Source organism: Poeciliopsis prolifica, unplaced genomic scaffold (genome assembly GCF_027474105.1).
Source record: "Poeciliopsis prolifica strain line A6 unplaced genomic scaffold, Auburn_PproV2 SCAFFOLD006, whole genome shotgun sequence".
Lineage (NCBI taxonomy): Eukaryota > Metazoa > Chordata > Actinopteri > Cyprinodontiformes > Poeciliidae > Poeciliopsis > Poeciliopsis prolifica.
In genome coordinates, this window is record NW_026562381.1 from 16,590,324 (window position 1) to 16,614,043 (window position 23,720).

Below are 23,720 nucleotides of genomic sequence, written 5' to 3' on the forward strand. Positions count from 1 at the left end.
ACATCACTGCACACTTTGTTTCAGCTTTAAAATCTAAAGTTAAGTGACCTTTTCACAGCCTAATATAATTTGTGCTTTGAGTGCCACATGCTTTCCATTTTAGTAAAGAAAAGGACTGAGAAATCTAACTCAACACAGAAATAAAAAAACAGGAATTCACTTAGGAGTTCACAACTGTATTTTATTGTACAGAACTAGTTCTTTTACAAATGCCAGTATGGTACTTCACAGTGTAAAAAATGTGTTGTGATGTTGGGGTTTGTGAGATGAAGATCAAACCCCCAAACCAGCTGGGGGTTTAGCTTAACAGGATGTAAAAAAATGCTTCTTGTGTTGCAACAACTGACACACAAAACTTATTAATTTAATTCCTGTCCAAAATAAGTACATTCCTTGTTGAACACAAAGAGACTGTTATATTACATTCAGGAAATACTAATTAATAGTATGAAAGGAGAAACAAAGCTTTCTGCTAACTGAGCATGAAATATAATAAAAGGCTGCATTGATTATTTTTTAGAAAGTCTTTGAAATGTTTTTTATATTTCTCTAAAATTGAGAATGAAATGCATTGTGGAGAGCCTGTTAATTCTGAAAAGGGAACTTGATTGAGTGATTAACCCTTTCAGTTGTTTGATAGTACTATTCAGAGACTGATTGGACAAGAATCTAATTGTCAAACTAAGCATAATTTTTTAATGAATCATTGATGCATGTCCACTTGAAATTTTTAAACATTTGCTTGTAACAGAATGAACATTTGTAGTTATAATTATTCATGACACTAAGACAGCTATAAAAGACATGAAAAAAGCGAAAACTAAAAGGACAGGACAGACTCTGTTCATATATACAGTACAAAATGTGTGAAACATATAAGCATGTTTATCTTAGCCGTAAACAGGATCATTCCACTAAAAGAGAATAAAATGTTTTTTCGCCCTAAAATTGTGACAAATACATTGGGAACCAGACAAAAGCACAATATTCCTCAATACAAACTGAAAATAATTTTAAAAATCCCAATTTTCTTCTTTTTTTGATGCCACAAATAACATTTTTAGACTGCACATCATAAAGGGAGATGTGCTTTGATTTTCCTACCAGTTTTCAGTATATCTGCCTATTTGACCCAGCTTTAAAGGTAAACAATGAACAGCAGCAGATGAACACAAACTGCTGTTACTTTTGTTTTATTTATAACACCCGACCGAGTTGCAGGATAGAAAGTAATGAGATTCTTTATTCTCACCCTGGCAGAGATGTGTTGTTAGTGCTGTTTGTTGGATGGCTTGCTGACATAAATATAAAATGCATTGTCAACATGTAAAGATAGGTCAACTCCAAATAAACACAATAACCATAGTATATCTGTGTTGTAGTTGTGATTTGACACCCTACGTGTGCGTATGTGCTGATCAGAATTGGAAGAGGTGATAATTATTTTTTTGTCAGGTTTTGGTTAAATGTGAGCTCTAGATTAGTTATTTCAGAGCCTGTTTCTGCAGTACTAGGTAGAAAAATAATGGAAATACTGGATGAAACATACCTAACAAGCTCAGTGCAATTCTGATTAATATTGTAGATATAATACTGTCATGATAGAGAAAACAGAGCAGCTGCCGTTTTCAGGTCTGGGAGTTTTTATTATCAGGACACAAATGATCTGATCTTTAAAGGTTCTGAAATTGATTAACTGTGATTTTAAATGTACAATTCAATTGTCAAATTCCTGAAACAAAGACAAAGCAAAAATTATCTTTTTTTTCTTTAAAAAAAGCAAAAGAGATATATATTTTTTGCTTTTTTATAATGCAATGTATTATAAAAAAAACAAATAAATGTAAATACATTCCTGCTTCTTACATTTTAAAAGAAAGTTGCAGCCAGTTTATTCACTGATCATCAGAATGTGTAACCACATTCTGAACACAGTGTAGGAGATATTTTAGATTTTTAATTCATTTTTTAGCTTTAGCAATATTACATTGTAATTAAGGTCTGGATGTATCTTTAAGGAAGCTGGCAGTATTATTACATAGTTGTTGCATGATGGGTTGATGAGGCACCTGATGTAATGGCCTGGAAGAGGCAGGCCCAGAGACTTGGAACCCTTTCATAAGTGCTTACAGTTCTAATTTTCCTTTATCTAAGTATTGGTATTAATACCTAAACTGAGTCAGAGAGCAATAATGTCCTCATTAACTGCATTTAATTTTGAATGAAGAAGATCTTGGGGCTGGATAAAATCAGAGATGAACTATGGAGACTTCTGCAACGTATATGTTATCTTTTCTTCGGCTCTCTTCCATGTTTCCCTCTCCGTCATTCACTTTTCATTCAAATAAACAGTCAGGCCAAAGCAAGACAGAAGTGGGAAGATGACCTAAAATCACTGTTGTGGTTTTTAGCAGAGAAACCAAGAGCAGGCTTGTGCTAAGTTGGCGTCTCTGTCAAGCTTTTGAATAGGCGTGTGCATCATAAACATGCAGGATCACAGGGCAGATTCTGGCCATCATGGGGCGAGAGCCAGAGTACTCCCGGCTCAGGATATCAGACACAGAACAGCTCAGAGTTTATGGTTTAATTCTGGTTATGTGCAGACAGAAGATCTAAACAAAGACTCCACTGTATGGATCAAATGTGAGGCCATCTCTCTCTGATACCTGAGGTTTGGCTGAAATGCATTCATAAAACTGAAGAATAATCTCAATAATAAAAGCAAACATAACCACGAAAGGTTGTAAATGAAAATAACTGAGGAGCTGTGGAACCTAAAAGAAGCTGTACACCATCAAACGTTTGCAAACCTCAATGGACTTTAGTAACATTATAAAGAAAAAATAGATTTCATCTAATATATTATTTCTACAAGGGTCCAAACCATGAGGTTCATAAATAATGACAGAGAGAAATTTCTTTCACATTTTATTTATACTTGACGGTAGATTTAAATAAATTTAGAAGCTGGATGAATTTCATTCAGCCTAGAAGCTGAAATGAAACAGGGTGAAAATATTTTAAGAAGTTCACTTATTCATTTCTTTTAAAAGTTAATAATCGTAATAAATCAGCAAATTTTGATTGCTTTGCTAATTGGATTGTGCATTGACAAATGAATGGCCTTTCTGATTCTTCCTCTATGTATTCAGCTCAACAGCAGGAGCTGTCAGAACTGCTCTCAGAGTATTTGACAAGTTTGAATTGTAAGATGAACAGTTAAAAGCACAGACTTAGACGGCCAAGAGCCTTCAGCTGTGCGGATGGCACTGTGGTTTTTTTCAATCAGCACAGGTTTGGAGAATGTTTTATTCTCAAAATGTGTCCGTAAAAGTCAGGAACGTCAACCTTGGGCTGTTGCTACATTACATGTCTTGATGGAAGACTGACATCAGCACTTTCTATCTCCAGGACGAAAAGTCAATTCTGTTTAGAGTAAATGTATGTATAACAATCTTTGCAATTACCAAATCCATGCTGTAGTGTAGCTACATGAAATAGGAATGCAGCAGACATGTAGCAACCCGAGGCATGTCATCCATTCAGCAGATAATTTATTTATTTATATATTTTCTGTTAGATAACAGCAGGTGGAATATAGCTGTCATCTCAGTGGTTCTTCAAGCAAACAAGTTTAGCTGGCCTGGTTTAGGAAACTGCAATAATGGCACTGAGAATCCATGTGCTGTACTTCCTCTGCAGGTGACCTTTCATGTGTATGAAGCCAGGGTGCCTGTCTTTGCTCAAGCTTCCTGCTGGGAGCAGAAAAAGTGTTTCCACACACACCGAGAAGGTCCATATTTACATCAGTGAATACACGGGAAATCTCTCATCTTGAAGAAATTGAGAGCAGCCACAAATGAACATCTACGAAATAAAATGGATTTTTTGCATCCACAGTGATTCACAAACCCACTTGTGGAGAAACAAACTCTGCTGAGAGGGACCCACTTGTGCATGAAAAGCAGTGACACATGTACATGCTTGGAATAATCACATGGGTTGCCTTAAAGCTAAACATCAGTGTGTTTGTATGCTTCTCACATTCGCACCAACAAATCCTCCTCTGTGTCTCCAGGAAACTTATTTTAGATAAACAGAAGGGTTTAAAATTTAGCATCACTCCATCTCACTTCCATTTTTACCCAAGACTCAGACAGTGGATGTAATTGAAGTATGTTACAATAATCCTGAAGTGCGTAACTTCTATGTCTGAGTGCTTAAAGTAATGGAGGGAAATCTCACAGGGCAGGTTTTACAGAACTAATTGTTAAAGTCTGGTAATGGCCTTCTCAGCTGCAGAAGCTTAAAACGTCAGTTCATAAAATGGATTTTTCTACATCAATTAGGCATAGCGTTATGACCATTTTTTGGGAGTTGTTGCTATCACAATTGCTTTAGTATAACCTGGACAAAGCAGGAAGCATTAGCTGCCATTCACATTAAAATTGCACAAACTGGAATTCTGAAAATAAATTTGCTTTAATGGAAACATGGCAATATTGAACAAAAAGGTTTTTCAGTAGCCTGAAGTAGAGTTTTTATTGTTTGTTTTTTTAGCTAATGCAATGGAAACACATTTTTTTCCTTTATTTTTTTGCATCACTGAAGGTCTCTCAGCATTAAATTCTTTAGAAAACTTTGAATTTGACTACCAGCTCCCCAAAACACAGCATATAGCCACTGCCAAACATAAGACACTTGATGTTCCAAAGCCTGAATAAGACACCAAAATCTCTGATGGCTGATGACGAGAAAACATGATCCATCAGACCAGAACATCATCTTTCATTGCTCCATAATCCAGGTCTGATACTCATGAGTCTACATGTTGGTTCTTTCAGCAGTGACAGGGATCACTGCAGGTACCCTAACTGGTCTAATACCTATGCAACTACAGTCAATGTGTATCTTATAGAGTTAGTTTGGATGTTGGGTGCAAATGTTTGGAGTCAGAACATAGATAAGAATGAAGAACTCAGACCTTATGTTCATCAGATGGCGAGACATCTCGATTATATGTTAAGGAAAACCCAGGCACATTATTATTACTCTGATTCCTTCTTTCTTTTTGTAAGTAGAGAACCCATAGGAGTAGATAATGAAACAGAAAGCATCTTAACAGCCTAATTATTCTGCTACACATCTCTCTATTTGTGCACTGCTGCAGTCAACAAAAGCTGCGCCACCAGAACCAGAGGCTACAGCAGGGAGTGGGAGCTACTTCTGAATCACTAATCTGTTTTACAGCAAAGCACAGCGACAATAAACAGAAACGCTTCTGTGAGGCCTTTAAGCCATTACACAGACTCAATGCATCACTGGCATCATAACCAGTCACTTTATAGAGTTCGAATATGGTGCGATAATGATTCCTGCCAAACTACTATCATGAGTTCACAATTTCTCTCATTTAATTGAAAAAATATTTGAATTTTTAGAAGAACTCTGGGGAATACGCAGTTTTTGGAAGCAACTGATATGAAACTAAGTCCCTCTTATGTCTGCTGTTCCAATTCTCCATAATCCTCTTTATCAATGTCCTGCATGTTTAAATAAATGTTTTAAGTTGGATAACAGAAAAAGTATGTTCATGTACTGTAAAGTTTAAACACATGATGCTTAGTTGAGCCTCAAATTCATATAAGTTGAATTTGCTGATATTCAGCGCTGAGTAAAAAGATAGCTATATTAGCACTGACATTTAGCAGTTTATCCTTGTGGAGGAAGTCAGCACTGTCTGCTGGGCAAATGTCAAGGACAAGAGTTCTTCATTATTTTTTGCCTGTAACATTAGATTATGTATTTAAAAAAATCGTTTTTTTTATTGGTGTCGATTGGCTTTCTCAGAACCTACATTTTGGATTATTATTAGCTGTAAGGAATGATTAAACAAATAATAATAATAAAATTGTTTGAATACACTGATTAATTTGCATGACTTTCTTATTCAGTATTAAACTGCTGAGATAAGTAAACTTATTAAATGACATTCTCATTTACAGAGATTAATCTAACTTGCATTTTAAAAAGTAACATTTGTAATGAAAGTCTTCATCTTTGATTTGTAAGTGAGGTGAGTTCTAGAGAAAATGGTGAGTAAAAAGTTTAACAAGGTAGTTATAAATTTTTGATAACTGTATTTACTGCTAAGCCTCATGAATGCTGCTGGCATGAGTTTTCACTTTAAATGAGAAATCTGTGCACAGATGTTTCATTGTTAATGAAATAATTAAGTTTCATTGTTAATGAAATAATTAAGAGTTTAAATGAATGAACCTGAAACGTTAATGTGGTTGAGGAGAATTATACAGACATACGAACAGATGCATTCTTAGTCACTTAGAGGAGGTCATTTGTTTGTGTGAACATGTGAATATGTGTGAGTGTTTGGGGTACCGAATTATTCTGCGAGCACACCGATAACACGGCATGCTGCTTCTGCTGTTGTTGTTTCGTGCTCGTATTAAAGTCATTGTAACCATTATCCGGATTCTCCACGGGGGTGAGTTTGGCTGCTGTGTCTTTCGCCTCCAGTGGACACCCTTGGCTGTTTTCCTGGAGGGGCCACATTTCCTGCCAGGTGAGCGACGGATGATGTGGCGGGTGACCGCTGAGCAAAGGCCTTTTCTGTCTGTAGTTTGCCCACACCTGGAGGATTGTTTCTTTGAAAGGCCGCGTGGTTAGCGTGTAGAGGATGGGATTCAGGGCACTGTTGATGGGGAGAATAAAGATGACGACCCAGGAACTGATGGTGCCTGCAAGGAAATGGAGATAAAAAAAAGTTGGGAGAACATAAATGTGGAACAACCTAACATGACATGAGGTGTGTTAAAAAGAAGGAGCTTCTTAAAGTTGCAGAAGCCAATTTCAAAAAGTCAGGTGCAAAGTCAAATTTATCTTAAGTTATATTTGATACATTTACATAACAACTGAAGGTAAAATAGTTACTTCATTGGGCTCTCAGCCTGAAAAATGCATTATATTGGTCCTTTATCAGCAATTCTTTGTAAATGGTGCCAGTTTATTTCCCTTTAAATGGGACAATGTTTATGAGAAAAATGCATGTGATTTGAGCAGGAAACCTTACAACATCTGGCAATGTGATGTGTGTGGTGGCATCTCCCACACTGGAGAAAAGAATCATCATCTCAATGCACAAAGATATCGAGATGAGTTTCAACCAGTGACAATCCCATATCTCCATTCTCAGGGACTGAACTCTTATCTTGTAAGATGTCCATGCTCCTCCAACACAGCAAAGTTTATCAGAGTGAGAGCAGAGGTTGGAATGACCAGCTTTCATTTCTGACCTCCACCCCAACAAACAGTTGTAGGATCAGCATTGGTGTGCTGTTTATGCAGAGGGAACAACACAAGCAGCAGCTCCTGGTTGAGAAATGGGATATCATCCTACAACAGTGTGCAACTGAGCTGGTGACTTGCACAAGGAGATGCCAGACTGTTGTTCCTCACACACAATACCAAGGCTCCTGTTTGTGGAATTAATGTTAAATTGCCAAAATGACTTGTTTCTCTGAACTTCCGTTACCCAGTCCAACAGACACCAGAAAATATTCCTGAGCAGGATGAGCAGGATAAGCAGTCTGACATGGGGAGAAAACCATTTGGCTATTTTTTCAGTAAACTACCCAAATCTTTCTTACAAATGTGACACAATTTAAGAGAAAATAATCAGGCCTTCCAACAATGCATTCTTTATTTCCAAGAACCTCTGTTCACTCAATATGATTTTGTTTGGATTATAACTACACCAGAAATAGACACCCAAAGTAAGGAAAAATCCAAGGAGCCTTGTGCATACAGCTTTCACTAAGCAGTTAGACATTATTCTTGCTTTTGAAGGTGACATTTATAGATACATTTTAACCTTGAAATTATTTTGCAAAACGTTTATTTCTGAAACTTAAATTGCCAATTTTTGTTGTCACTAGTGCTAAAACGCGTCACAAAAAATACTACAGACACAAGCTGCCAGCCACTTATGTTGTGCTGAAAGAGCATATTTAAGTGGACTTTAAGTGGGCATCTTTTCATTACCAGGAATTTCCACTTGCAACAGTGAAAGGATCTTGAGAACAAAAATGGGGATCCAGCAGAGGGAATCAGTGACGACAATAGAGAAGAACCGCTTGGCGATGGTCACTTCTTTTTTTATGTGGTTGCTGTACTTGGTGGTCTGAGTGCCTGTTCTCTGGATGTTATAGAACATACTTGCATAGGAGAAGACAATTATGAGGAATGCCACCAAGTTGAGACCTGTTGAGAGAGCACTGAGTTCAGATTTACTTCTTGGATATACAAGGTTTCTTAACATTTCAATTGTCAAAGATGATCAGTAGGGTTCTTAATATTGATGCAAAATACACAAGTGTACTATAAATTTGAATCAGATCTTTATGCAGGGGTAAATTTATAAACTTATGGGAAACCAAACAAAAATATGTATGTGTTTGCAAATGGTTATGGGACTAAAATATGTTTTAAGTAAATTTGGTTAAAAACATGGTTATGCAATAGGAAAAAGTAAACATGAAAAGAAATGCTCACCAAGAAAAATAACAATGGAGTACACGTGTGCCCAAGGCGTCTCTGGCTGTTCCGAGTGCAAAGGGAAGCAGACCCCATTGGTACCATAGAAGTTGTGAAATAAACCCTTGCAGGCCAGAGGCAAAAAGGCGATGACAAATCCAAACACCCATATCCCGAATAGAATACTGACAGTCCGTCGCCAGCCGGGAGTTAGGTAGTGGAACGGGTACACGATACAGATGTACTTCTCCAAGGTGAGATATGTGAGGAGAAGCACAGACACTTCGGTAGACAGCATAGCCAAAGAGCCAATGACCTGACACTGAGTGCTGTCCATCCAGGCTTGAGCATGACGATTGTATTCACCACGAAACTTCAGGTCATACACACCAATCATGAAGAGATAAATACCCATCAGGCCATCAGCACCTGCAAGAAAGAACAACTACTTTAAACTCCTAAATTCTGCCATTTGAGGGGTTTTGTAGTCTTTTTTAGCATTTGCTGTCACTTTTAGGGTGGACTTGCCCAGACCTGGGCATCTTGGCAGCTGGTTAAAAGTCCTTCACTTGTAGATTAATGCTCCAGACAGTGGAATGGCACATTTTCAGAGCCCTTCGAGACCTTGTTAGTTCTCTTACTAGACTCATATAATGCTCTGCTGCGATCCACTTTCTGAAGCCTGGTGTTTTGATTGTACCCTGGTGTTCACTCTCCTTTCTACAGTCATTAACACATCACACAAATGACTTTTTCACAAGCACTTAACAGCATGTCTAAAGTCAGCTAAACTCTAATTTATATTCTTTGAGTGATTTTCCATTAGTTTGAGAAACAGCTCTAGTGGGTGGGTTTCATCAAATAGTTGGCCAGTTCCAGAGTCGGAAAATGAGTGCGGATGGATCTGTATGACACAAGCACAATATGGAAGCTATGACAGTCACCGTTTTGAGTTTTTTAAATGTTTGGTTATTGTAAGAATCTCTCATAAAGCAAAGACTGACATCACTCCTCAGCCAATCAGTGGCCGACAGACTTGATGTAATGTTTTCAACTGGACTCTTTGAACCTAAGCAGTGGTAGAAAAACCACATCACCACATAAAGCCGGGTTCAGCTGTCCTGAGTTGATCCCAGTGGAAAAAGGTTGTAAATGTCTAAAGTTTGAACAGCAGGGGGACAGGCATGCTGGAAGTGTCCCAAGGTCAGCAATGCAATCCCAGACAACTGTGTTGAAGTGGGAATAAATGAGGGGATGTTCTAATTAACCTATTTTATAGAAATGTTTTAGAATATTATTGTTTCATGATTATTTTAATTTATAGGTCTAAAATTGATACTAGATTGACTAACTATAGAGACCACCTGAACATAACCTTTATCCAATGATTTTGAAAAGAAGAAAAAATTACGTATAGACTCAACTTGTCTATAAGCAGAAGATGTGCATATTGTGAGACCTTTGAGGTTTTCTTTTGAGTATTCTTTTCTACTATATGTAATTTACTTTTTTTTCCCAGTACGTCTAATTTTGCAAAAATAAAAAATAAAAAAAAATAAAAATAAAATAAAACCAAAGACTTTCAGGTGGTGTCCTAAATTTCTGTGTTATTTCATACAGCTCACCACCTTATCCACTATAAGCCTTGCTGAAATGTCAATGACAAAGAAATGGATGCCCTTTCTAAATAATTAGCATTTTTATTCAGACTAAATTAAACCTGTCAACTTGTTATCTTGGTGAAAAGATCAAAGGATTTATTAGAGTATGAAAATGTAGTCAAAGTAGAGTCCTCAAAACTTAAAACTCTCACAGACTGAAGTCATGAAGGATGAAGTCAGTGTGGAAAGAAGGTCATAAGAAGTCAGTTTTGAAAAGATATTTTAGAATCTTCAGCAGCAGTCTCTACTTATGCTCATGGCATATTTTGAATTTGATTGAGTAACAAAAAAACAAATAATCTAGACAGAAACAGGGCGTTACTCAGTGGTGGGCTTTGATTTTCTTAGTTAGTTACTGATTTATGTCATGTTTCAGACACAAGTTGATTTTCTATATAACTCCATTCTGCAGAAATGAGTAAGCAATATGACATAAAAAGATGCAAACATATTTGCAAACTAGGCAAATCAGGCTGCTAATGCAAAACAGAAAAACCATGTTATTCTTGTTCTATACCAAAACAAAATCTAATAACAATAATTGCTTTTGTTTTAATACAAACATTTTTAAAAAAATAAAGTAGCAGTTTTTGTATTCTGTTGAAACGTGTTCTTGTGTTGTTGAGGTTAGTTTAGTACAGGACTATCCATCTGAACAAAAGTGTCTTATTACCTCCCTGGACAATGTTTTCCTCCATGTTTATTCCTCATTGCCCTTGGCAATTTATTAAAATGTTTTCCTGTCACGATCAAGGAACAAATTGCAAATTTGGAAGTCAAACTCTCTAATCATAGAGTCACTTTTTAATGTTCAGATGCACAACAAAAACGACTCTCTGGGAGTAATTGCTTCATTATATCAGCACACCATAAACTATCACAGATGATGGCTAAATATCTCCACTAATAGTTGAGTATCAAATTATATACCAAATAAAATACCAAATATTTCAAATGAATGTAAAATCTCACAACAGCAACTATCTTGGTGCCCTGTTCACAAGTGATGCCAAGAACCAGAAATGGACAGACAGATTGGGTCTTTGTCTAATGTAATGTGAGCATCAGTTGTAGAGAAGAGTTGACAAGATCAGCAAAGCTCTCAATATACCAGTTCCTCACAGTTCAGACCCTCACCTATGGTCATGAGATATGGAACAAGACACAAAGAGTGAGAGTGGATGCAAGCCACTTGCATCCAGCCATGGACCAAATCAGTAGAAGGATGGCTTTGCAGAACATTAATGTGTTTGAATGGCCCAGTCAAAGCTCAAACAAAATCCAATAAAAAAGTTTAGCAAGACTTGATTGTTGTCATAGGTATGCAAAGCTGGCATACTCTTGAAGACTTGCAGCAGTTATTAAAGCAAATTATGGGCCATAAAGAATTGAATCTGGGGGTTGATAGAGATTTCCATCACCTTTTTGAGCCCATTACGTTGTCCCAAGAGTCACTCAATGTGCAATTATTCATGGATGAAATTATAGAGGTCACATTTGACCCGACGCATTAAATATGACCACTGAAGATGGTGACGCAGTTTTCTTCTTGTTGCCTCAAGGATAATTATACATCATATTTTCAAGTTCCTCTTACACTTTCTTAGGGAATAATGTTGATAACTGACCTATTTTCTTTTTCAGGTTCCTCCAAGCAGAGTTGTCTTATTTTTCTTAGATTCCAGTCCCACATGTTCATCCACTGGTGCAGTGTGAAAACTAATTACTCATATATTCTCCATCTGTTGCTGAACTTCCTGCCATCTGAATGGCTTCAGTCAAAATCTGGAGTTTATATCCAACTGGAAAATGTTACCACTATTGTCATTTTATCTTTTGTTTTACATAAAGTACCACTTGAATACAGTGCCAATACAAATTTTTAATGTATTTCTTTTGGATTTCATATGAGTCTCAACACAAAGTAGTCCATAGTTGTTAATATGGTATTAAACATTTTGTACTGATTAAAATCTGAAAAGTTTGGCGTTCACTTGTATTAAGCTTCTGTTGCAAATTCTCCTGTTATTTGGGATAAGTCTCTACCAGCTTTGCAACTTTGCAGTAAAAATGTTTTTTGCATTCTTTTCAAAATACCTTTAACCTTATTGTCTGTAAAATTTATATGAAATATATTAACATTTGTGAAATGTAAAAAAGAAAAAAAATCTCTTGAATAATGTTGCAAAATTAATCTCAGAAAGTTATTAAAAGGGATCTATAATACATTTGACTTATTAAATAAGTACAAATCTCAACATTTTATTATTAATTCTATGCAGTATTGAGATGTGAAGATTTAAAGCGGAAAACAGCAGAACTGATTTAGTCCGTGCCAAACTGGGATCTCTCGGAGGATCTTGGCTTCTGGTACAAGGACATTGTGTTTACATGTTTTTTGTAGAAAAAGAAAAAATGTAAAAACCCAACAGGGAAATGTTTTCAGTGAGTAAAAGACTTCAGTCAAAGATGAATGTGGCTGAATAGATGAAAATGTCTTTCAAGCTAACTTTTGATCCAGATTTGAATACAGATCAAATCTGAGTTTCTACTTTGCCTGCTAACTTAAATCTGTTTATCCCTTTATGTGCAGATCATTAGCTCTTTGTGGACATGTTGTTTGCATATGAAAGTACTTAATCCACTTCTGGTAAAAAGACTAAACCATTTTAAAGCTTCACCTTAGCTTTTTTCAGCCAACTCTAAAGGAATGAAGTTTTAAAGATCAATGTGTTAAAGCAACTAGGCTACAAATGTATTGAAATGAAAACAAATTCAAACTTGGTTGACACCTTTCATGGTATTTTTGTCATGGGTATATTAAACTTTTTGAGAAGAGTTTTTGCCCTTCAATCTAGGTCACAGTGGGAGCTGTGGTCCTGTGGGGGGGTCACCATGAAGACGAAGAGCAAGGAGGGTCTTCGAAAGTTGGAACTAAGAGGACAAAAAATACAAAATGGGCAAGTTTTTGAAAAGAAAGAAATGAAGCCACCATCTAGCAGCCCACCTGTGGAGAACACTGCTTCAAAAAACCCTCTGAAATTATTGCCAGCTAATGTCAAAAATTATGAGGCAGCATTTATGCTAAACAAATGTAACGACTATAAATTTTTTGAATAAAAGTGCGGAAAAGAAACGTTCTAAAGTTGATATTTCTTTACATATTTTGTAGTAATGTCTGTGGATTTGCAAAGGGCGTCCCTGGCCAGAAGTTAATGATGTTTGGAGGGCCAAGGTAGGGAAAGGTTTGGGAAACCTATGATTTTATAGTTTATTGTATAACTTGAAGGCTGTAACATATTTTGATTAAAGTAAAATGTGTTGTGATGTGACAGTTTATACGATGTCACATCACAGCAGCAGCAAATTTGCTCTTCAATCTGAAATATTTCCCGAGAAATAATCCGCCTTTACTGTCAACTCTGTTTTCCTCAGTTGTCAGTCTGGAGTTCATTTTAAATGGCCATTTTAAAAAAACAACTATTCTGATTCTCCTCATTAAATCATGAAACACCCAAGAAGTCCTCATCTGATGCTGATAACAAATGCCACTGCATTCGCAAGCATTCTGATGAAATCTTGTGTTGAGCTGTGAGCTACCAAAACACAGACATGTCTTAATTTTTGTAAGGATTCAGGGAACATGTTTAAGAGTTGGGGCATGTTACCTCTGCATTGCATCACCTCTTCTTTTAATGAAGCGCTTTAACCATCTTGAAAATGTCAGGGACAATATGTTGAGTTTTGAATGTTTCGTCATTTTCTCTGTCTTTCTAACAGACTTTAACTTACTGCTATATAGATGTTAGTTTAAAAGCTGTCCACCTGGAACACAAAATGTATCTGGCACCGTGTTGCTGTAAAAGTCACCAAGACAACAGCAAACTGCATATAATGGTGAGGACTAATGTTGCACGACATACTCATGGCCACTCATCTTCTCTTCTTGGATTCTCCTGTGCAGTTACTCTGTCTTGTAAGTGTATTTACGCACCATAAACATTTTTCCCATTTTGTCGCATTACAACAAATATCAACATATTATTAGGAAATTATGGAACAGATGAACATAGGATATTTGTGAAAATATCCTGTATGGTTTTATGGTTCTTTTACTACACTGAAAAGTAGTGGGTGCAAATGCATTTAGCAACTTTCACTTTGATGTTCATTTATAACATCCATATTTTACTGTCACAACATAAAGAGAGTTTTAAGTAATAAATAAAAAATCTAAAAGATGCTGCAGCTTTGAAAAGACTACAACTTTTCTTGGTCAGGAAAGTGTGGAGTTTTTCTCAGCTCACCATGAGTCAAGAAAAACAAATGATATACTTGAAATCACAGATTCAGCTATAGATTGTTGATATTTGAATGTTTCTAGTGCAGAGATGTTGCTAAAAATATTGCTTACTTTATTAGACATCAGTGTAGAGCTCTGATGTTTTATGACACTTGTCCTCAGTTGATTCAGTTATTATCACACCTAACATACTAATTTGTTGTGTGACACCGTATCTAAATGTGAGATGTTTGAACTGATTGATGCATGGATATATTTTTTTCCTTTTTATGGTGATATTTAACTTAATTAGCTTTTTTATTGCCCTGGTGCCAGCTTTCTACCCCCAGCTGTTTTCTCACTCCTCTTCCTTCATGCAATATTAACAAGGTCATGTAAAATTATCAAGCCAAAACGTGGTAGAAAATTGGAGCATAAGAGCATAGGGGGGAAAACATAAAATTTTAATATGTAGAGGGACAGTTTTCACTTACACAGCCTTGGTGGTAGATGTATCCAGAATATATTTAAAAGATTTTGTTGGCATGGAGTTAAAAATAAAACTAATATGAATATTGGTTTGTATTCATGGTTTGAACATTTGCATGCTCATTGCATTCATATAAACGTTTTATGAAGCATCTCAGCTTTTCTGGAAACAAAACTCAACGTCTTAATCAAGAGTCCGTATTAATTTAGTTGATGAAATTATGAGTTGAGAAATCCCACCAGTGATTTATCTTTTTCCATTTAATTATAACAGTGTGGGAAGCTTTCAGATTTGTAGTTTTGAGAAATATAAGTACACTTTGGTTTTTTATCTTTACTGTAGTATTTTTTTTTATTTTCACTGGTTGTGGGTTATTATGGAGGGTGATCAAATGAATGGGCAACTGATATCAACGTCACTCAGTATAAATCTGAGCAGAAAAAGTGTAGTTTTGGACTGTAGTGGTCTAAGAAATCATTCTTCACTGTCCACCTGTGGTTCCCACAAAGTAATGTTTGCTGTCCATAAAATTGTAACTAATTGCATGACATTTTCTAACACATTAGAGTTTCTGAAATTAATTAAAACTACTAGCCCTAATATAAACATCTTGGGTTCACAGGTAAAAAACTTAAGTCTTAACCACATCCAGATCCTCCAGACAGGTCAACCAAAAAACAAACTCTAGGAAGTTGAAAGTGTGCCAGGCTGCACTACTGACATATTAACATAGAATGAATAGTCACTGCAAATATTTATGCCTTGCATAAACTTGATATAATTCATAATAAATCCTGTGAGGCTTATTAAATATTTTATACCAGAGAAACACAACGAAACATGACTATACATTATGGCATTAGAAATACAGTCAGTCTAAAAATAAATAAATAAAAATTCAGACAGAAACTTCAAGTGACACTTTGTACTTTCTGAAGGTTAAAAGGCTCCATATCCTTCTCCCTTTGTACAACACTCCCTCCCAAATGACTGCTGCTTCCCTGGAAATGCAGTTTGACTCACAGCAGAGGGAGATGATGCACATGGCGTGGAGTTTGTTCTCAGAGCGGATATACGAGCGCATGCAAATGACAAAGATGTTGCCAAAGCATGTGGTGGCAGAGACAACCCAGACAAAAACCCTCAGGACGATGTTGGCCAGCAGGTCCTCAAAAGACGAGATGCCATCTGTGTTGGGCTTGCAGCTGCGCACGTGAGGGGCATAGCCACAGTACTGGAACTTCTTGAAATAGCTAAGAAAACAGACAAACAACAATAAAAAAGCAATCTAATGCTAAGGCAGGGGGTGTGTCTTCACTTGCAGCCTGCAGTGGTCTATCCACAGTATTACCCTTAGTGTCTATTTGTGCATTTAAACTGGAAGTTAAGGAAGAACAGAGATCTCATTTCAGTCAGACTGTGTAGTTCAGGAGGTGGAAAAAACTATTTGGATTAAAAGTGCACCTTTTGTTCTTATAAACTCTTGTTGGAGAAAGCCGGCAGAGATTTAGCATCAGTCATTTATCAAAACTAAAAGACCTGAAACCCAACCAAGCATTAAGCTCTGGGTTCATTTATTTTTAGGTGTGGGGTGTTGACACAGCTCTGCTTTCTTCACAGTTTCTCTTTGGCCTGAATGGTAACGAGTAGCGCTTAAAATCGCCTTAATGAAAAGCAAAAGGAAAATCAATGATTATCTCTCAGATCCTCAAATTACTCAATTTGGACTATCGATTGAAATTATATTAAAAAAAAAACAGCAACAATGCAGAGTTCTGTATGTAATGCGCTAAATATTACATTTAGTGTGCAAATATTTGCAGAATGAATTGGTCCACATTTTATAAAGATACTAACCCAAATTTCAATTAAAATTTTAGAACATAAGTTTAACTTGGCCTGTCTGATGTGTTCCTTGGTTTTCATAATGTCGTTTGTTCTCTAATGATCTCTAACAAACCAGTGAAGCCTTCACAGAACAGTTAGATTTACACTGAGATTACATTACATGGGCAACTGGTTGTGAAGAGTTTTATTTTTGATTAAGAGGGCTGAAAGCATACTTTATTTTTTTAACAACCTACAAAATATTTTCTTTCCACTTCAGTATTGTTTACTGCTCTGAATTGGTCGGATACATAAAATGTATTTTAAATAAATTAAAGTTTTAGAATACATGTCAAAATGTCAAATGTTTCAAATCTTCAGTCATTTCAAATGCAGGTGAGCAATGTTCAAGATAGAGCTTGAACATTCAACCAGAAAAAAAATTAAATATTAAAGTTTTGACACCAAGTGATGCACCAGGATGTAAATTTGGGTTAGTATTAATGTCTGACGTTATTATTGCTGTTGTGTCCGATATCTGATAGCGTACCCCACAATGCACTGCTTCACTATCATTCTCACATGACCAACAAAACTGAAAAGAACATTGTTTATTCAAGTAGAAGTTTTATCTATCAGGCAATGTGGTAAAAATGAAGAAAAGTAAAAAAGGAACTTATTCCTTCCACGAATTCATGAATTATGCATCTTTGCCCTCTGAGAGGTTCGATCACCTTAAAGCTGGTTTAATTATCTCCCAGATGGATTTAAAGCTGAGGCCCATTAAGGTTAACCTGTGACTCGGTCTTATCAGTAGATTATGTGTGAAAAAACGAAGGTCTCCACAGAGCATGATGACGTTGTACTTACATGTGAGTCAAGTATCTGAGAGGTTCAAACATCCTTCGCTGTATGTTATCAATTTCTATTCCCTCTATGCTCCTGAGAAACATAAAAGCATGGATTTTGTTACAAATTCTGAACAGTGAACTACAGACCTGCAAAAAGAATGTGCTCCTATGGACTTCCTCTGCCGATGCTTTTCTTGTCAAACTTCAGATCAAACACAGATCAAATCAAATTCAGATCAAACACATTTTATTATCAATAATAGATTTTAAAAAGCATGTTTCAAAAACGTTATTTTTTTAGCAATATGGAGGTGAATTTGCGCTGTGTTCCGGATTATTGTCCCGGCAGTCCTTTATGCTAGAGCTAATTAATTGTTTCTGCTTATTGAAAATTGTCCAGACCCCGAAGCAGCAATGCAGTCCCAGCCATCACACTACCATCACCATGTTTTACTGTTGGAATACCAGCTCTTTTTTCTATAATGATGGGTTATTTTTACACCTGACACATTTGGTACACACTTTGTAAAACTGTGTGAGAATTTGTTTTTTTTTTTGCCCAGCTTTTTTCTTACTGTTAAATCTTTCCTATTTGACATGTCACAACAGATGTATTTGCAGATCTTAAACATCATAAAAGACTTCATTACCCTTTAATAAGCAGATACAAAGCTGTTGTGGTCCGTAAATCTGCAACAGTAAAGGTTAGCGGTCAGAGTCAGAACCAGGAGAACAAATACTTACAAAGACTTCAGTTTATGTAACTTGTCAAAGTGATCCAGTTGAAGCTCCACGATGGGATTGTAGGATATGTTTCTATGACATAAGATAAAAACAAAAATTCTTACAAAATATTAAATATAGATGCCACTGATCCTTGATCTTACACTACAGAGTAAATCCTGCAGAGGTTACACATCAGATATCAGCGCTTCATCTCAGTAACATGTTTTTCTATTTCTTTTTAACTCCTACATGTTTTCCTTCCAATCAAGCTGTCAAAGCGATTCAGCAGCAAACGCTGGACTCATCCTCATTTTATTTGTCTCTGCATGACAGCTTGATATAAACCTAATATGCTGTTAGTGCTCAACTACGCTTATGTAATAAACACATAAAATCTTGGTGCCAGCGTAAAAACTTTACTTTTCGTACTTAATATGTCTGATTTAATTTTATTAAAAATAAACTAATGCACTAAATCCAATTAAAATTGAGTTTTGTGCAAAATGATTCTCGCAGACATGTAAACAGACTCGAGCTGCAGCAATCCAAAGTTAAAGCAAAATCTGTTTACTGTCGTGTTTGATTAAGAACTCACAGTTGGAGCAAATCCTCCAGCAAGACAAATAGATTGGGAGGTATGGCCACCAGTCTGTTGTTGGACAGATCCCTGTGCAGAGACAAAGCACATAAACATTAAAAAAATAAACAAACTCATTCAGAACCAAAAGAATCTGAAAGATTATATACTAATTTTTGCTGATCTTTTTATAGAACATTGTTGGTTTCAAAACTATTTTCTGCTAATATACAAAATATGAACAACATGGACTTGGCCGTTTGACATACAGAGACGAACAGGCACAACACTATATTTTCTCCTTTACATGCGTCTATTATTTGTAAAAATTATGATAAAAAACAGAAGAAACTTCTTCACAAAAATGATTTTGCTTGTAAAAAAGAAATCCAATTATTTTTGCAAGATTTTACTCAGGATCAAAGGTGCTCGTATGAAAAAAAAGAAATAATAATCTCCATTTGGTTGCTTTGTGTTAAACAGATTTTTTTAAATAACACAAAAAAACAAGGGCAAGGAAAAAAACTCAATACTTTATTTCAAATAAAATAGTTCACATGTCCAATAAGAAATCCTGTCAAACCTGAAGTGCTTTAAGTAGAGTTCTTTTATTCCTTGAAAAGCTCTCATCTTCTATCCAAAAGCCTTCTTCAGTTCTCAGTGTGATTTCTATTCAAGCTGTAGTCACACCATTTGGATCCATTAAGTACACATGTTACCAGTTCTTCTCTCCGTTTTGTCCAGTACTTGACTCCATGCTATTTGTCCACAGCAATAACACATGAGTGACTTTGGTCACATGTCCCATGGTGTGAACTGCTGTGAAACTGCCTGAGGACATGAGTCAGGACTGATCACCATCCTCTTTGTGAACTCAGCATATATGCAGAAGATACAGATAAATGGAAATACTATTTCTCTCTCTCAAAGCATTCAAATTAATAAAGTAAAAACAAGGTAAAATTGTCCTACTGAAACAAAATTAAGGTTAAAATCAATTAGCAGGGGTCACAGGGAGAATGTAGTGGACAGAGTCAAGCATCCTGACAGGCTGGTGTTTAAAGATGCTCAGAAGCGTTGGGGAGTGTGTTCTGGTACCTTCTCCCTGAGGGCAGGAGGCTGAAGACTGGTAGTGAGGTGTGAGAGGTGTCATTAGCAATGCAGGCAAAGTTGATGTCAAAAATGTCAGTGAAGGAGGGAAGAGTGGAGATGATCCTCCTGGCTTTCCTATGTCTTGCAGAATCTTTTTGCAGTCTGCACAGTCAGTGTTAGACAGACAAAATCTTTGTTGACTGTGTAGGAGGCTCTACTTTTGGTTTTCAAAGATGTACGGTGGCATAATTGTGGCTCAAAATCAATGTGCAAACAATGATTTTGCAGCAGCTTATTTGGATTTAAAGTGACAAGAGGGCCCAAAATGGATCATTTTGAAAAGAGGCAGAACTGAGCAGACTAATATCTCATTATCTAAGAATCATTTTATGCAAAAATGTAATGAACATGTTTTGTATAGCATGAAAACCTAGCCTAACCTGTTCAAGGAAGCAACTTTTAGCTTTAGCACAGGAGGAGAAACCGCTCCATCTCCATTCATTTCCTATGGAACAAATGCTATAAGGCTAAAATTGCTTGCTGTCCTTCTACGTGGGATTCAATGTGGCGAGCACAATACAATACAAGGAATTTGAGAAATGTTTTGTCACTGTTGTTACCACAAGCAGCAAAAAACATTCACCTTTCGCTGTTGTTCGATACTCCCCATAACTAACATATGAGTATACAAATACATGTTGTTATAGTTTCTTCATGCTTACCTTTGTTTGAAATCCCTGCTGTACTTCACCACAAATACAGCAGGGAGAATGCACAACCTTCTTAACAGAAAGGAATCTTAAGATGCAGGAACATATAGAAAAATGTAGCCTTGTTTTTTTTTGCAAGGAGAGATATCTTAACTTGATTAAGGTACAATGATGTAAGCAGTGCTTTAATGTTACATCATAGTTTATCTTCATTCTTTGAAGTCCTTGTAGTGAAGATTTATTGTGACAGCAATTTACACTTCAATGCATGTAACTAAAAAACATTTATACATTACTAAAACTGACTTTCAGCAGCCAGAGCTGTTGGTGCTATGAGATGCATTCTCTCTGTTTTTATTGTTTCTGATTGAATAACCGACAGCCATTATCAACACTTTGCATGTTTAATAAAGTTGACAAAATATATTCTTAGAGTTTACAGAAATGTGCATTATTTATGTTGTGAATAGAACAGAATAAATAAAGTCATGCAAAATGTAACTAGCGTTTGGCTACAGAGTCAAAAAGAAACAAAACAACATTGGTTATTTTGCTTCCATGGAATTTAGAGATAAAGAGCCATGGAAGGCCTTATCTTGGACAAAAGGATACAAAAAAGTATTTGCAAGAAGAAGAAAAAAAGTAAAGAGCTTCAAGTTATCTGAAATATATTCCACTAAGTTAATTTATTCTAAAGTCTCAAAGTCAAACCCAAACAGCTGGATTCTTAAGAAATTGGCCTGAAGCTTTCACAGCCTAGACAAAGGTGTGTCTGATGTTACAATAACGGCACTAGATACAGATAACACATTTCTTTCCCTCAAATATCCAGCAAGGAAAAAGAAATGCTTCAATTAGTCCCTTGCTGTTAAATGTCTGCAGTTTATTTCTTATATTTCAGGCAGGACAAAAAGTGTCACAGTAATCTTGAGATATGAGCAACTAATTTTAAGTAGTTTGCCCTTTAATCCAAAGCGACATTACTGCAAAACTAATGTGGCTTTGGATTCTCCAGAACCTCAGTGTGTTCTGGAGAATGAGAACAGACAATATGTTGCCTCGAGCTATCGAAGTTTCTGCTAGAGGAGCATAAAAAATTCACAGGTCCCTGGAACAGGAGATGCTGAAACTCATGAGGCATTTATCAGCTTTGTACAGGCAACACTGAGGCACAGCAAATGAAAGGAACACACAGTTGGGGGATGCTACGAAGATAAATGCAAGAGGACACTATTCAAAACTCAAGAGGGAGACAGGATATGAAGTAAAAGGTTCACATCTGCAGGCAAACGCAGCACTTCTGTGGTTATAAGCCAGAAAAATACAAACAACAGAAGTGGAATGGCGTCCCCTGTACAGAAGCAGATCAAATAATAACAAGTCTGAAAAGTAAAACAAGATTAATGTAGACACTTGGTTTAATGCTGTGTCTGTAAAGGTTAAATATGTGTTCATAGTAATTAAAATAATATTCCTGTAGAAAAAAAAATGCTCTTAGAAAAAGCATTTTTTTCTTCGAAAATGGGAACATTAGCTGAAATGTATATAGCAGCGGCAAAAACATTTCAGAGGAGCAAACTAATGCTCCCCAACAAAGTAGCTAATCTAAACGATCATATTCAGCCTCAATTTAACTGCAAGTAGTCCAACGCAGTTATGAGTTTGTTCAATGAAGCCTCCTTCATAACATGTGAGCTCATTAGACGTTGTGAAGTCTGCTGTTCCTTTCTACAGCCCTTACAATTTGCTCTCCTTCAAAATGTACCGTTTCCTTGATGTTCACATACTCCTTCAAAAACTCCATCAATGTTTTGATAATGACCTTGGAGCTGGAAGACACAATGTGTGACGCTTTTTCAAAATGATCCGCATGTTAAAGGGTTTCATTCAGCTTTTTTCTCAAAGGCATCTCAAACTTTATCTCTTTTTATTTTGAGAATAGTTTCTTTGTGCGATTTGAAAATAAAATAAATGAGGAAAGGACTGGACTTACAATTCTCCGAGCTTTTGGAGGACTGAGAATGCTTGTTCGTGTATGTAGCTGATCCTGTTTCGCTGTAACACCCTGGGAAAAGTCAATAAACACTGAATTACACCAATGTTTCTCGAATCTCTTCCTTCCATTTAATGAATCGTCATATTGACTTCATGCTCTGGCTACAAGGTGGCTCCAGTTTTAAGTGAATCTAGGTAGAATTTGCAAGCTTAAGTCAGAAGTAAATATTTTGAGAGCAAACCTTTGCCTTAGCTATGAATTACATTATGCAAATTTACACTTACAGAACTGTCAACATGGTGCATGAATGGAGAGAAGCATTTCCAATTTTTTCAATTAGATTTCCCTCCAAGTCCCTGCAAGGAAATGTTTTGGAAAACACACACGTACAGAGAGTATATGAGGATAGATACAAACACAGAGAGAGTAAACCCATCAAAGGTCTTGTCACTTTTATGAGAGGACAGTTTGTGATACTTTCTGACATCCCACTTACAGCCAGTTCAGTCTGGGCATTTCCCTGCAGATGTCATCCAACTTTGCCAGGGAGTTGTTCAACAAAACCCTGTCAATCAGAGACAAAAAAGAAACACAGTGTCGCACATTTCTTCTTCATGTTTAGACACTCTTACTCTTAACAGGGGAAGAACAACACTAAACAATAACCACTTCAAATAGCCCAAACAACATGAGATGAAGGTAAAAGATCAAATATGTAATGTAAGGGCAGAAACTCACAGTAAAACAAGAGAGTTCAGTCCTGAAAATGTCATGGCAGATATCTGATGGATATTATTGTTTTCCAGGATCCTGAAAAGACAAACAGGATGTTGTTTCCACCTTATTGTCGGATTATTGATCCGGATAAAACCGCCTCAGTAGAGATATGTGTAATGTATAATGTAATACGGAAAGGTGGAAGAGAGGAAAAGGAAACAATAGAACATAAAAGCTG

The 23,720-nt window shown here is 36.3% G+C and overlaps 1 protein-coding gene across 1 annotated transcript in view; it reads right to left on the bottom strand.

Moving 5' to 3' along the window:
* Positions 1–206: 206 nt before the first annotated feature.
* LOC129360477 (relaxin receptor 1-like) overlaps positions 207–23,720 on the bottom strand; it is a 100,693-nt gene continuing 77,179 nt past the window's right edge. The window contains exons 8-18 of the mRNA XM_055030745.1: positions 23,504–23,575; positions 23,262–23,330; positions 23,050–23,121; positions 22,763–22,834; positions 18,986–19,057; positions 18,409–18,480; positions 17,684–17,755; positions 16,010–16,239; positions 8,572–8,982; positions 8,062–8,280; positions 207–6,758 (exon numbers count right to left, since the gene is read on the bottom strand). Coding sequence (XP_054886720.1) covers positions 6,343–6,758; positions 8,062–8,280; positions 8,572–8,982; positions 16,010–16,239; positions 17,684–17,755; positions 18,409–18,480; positions 18,986–19,057; positions 22,763–22,834; positions 23,050–23,121; positions 23,262–23,330; positions 23,504–23,575 — 1,777 coding nt within the window. The 3' untranslated portion in view covers positions 207–6,342. The remainder of the gene's footprint in view (positions 6,759–8,061; positions 8,281–8,571; positions 8,983–16,009; positions 16,240–17,683; positions 17,756–18,408; positions 18,481–18,985; positions 19,058–22,762; positions 22,835–23,049; positions 23,122–23,261; positions 23,331–23,503; positions 23,576–23,720) is intronic.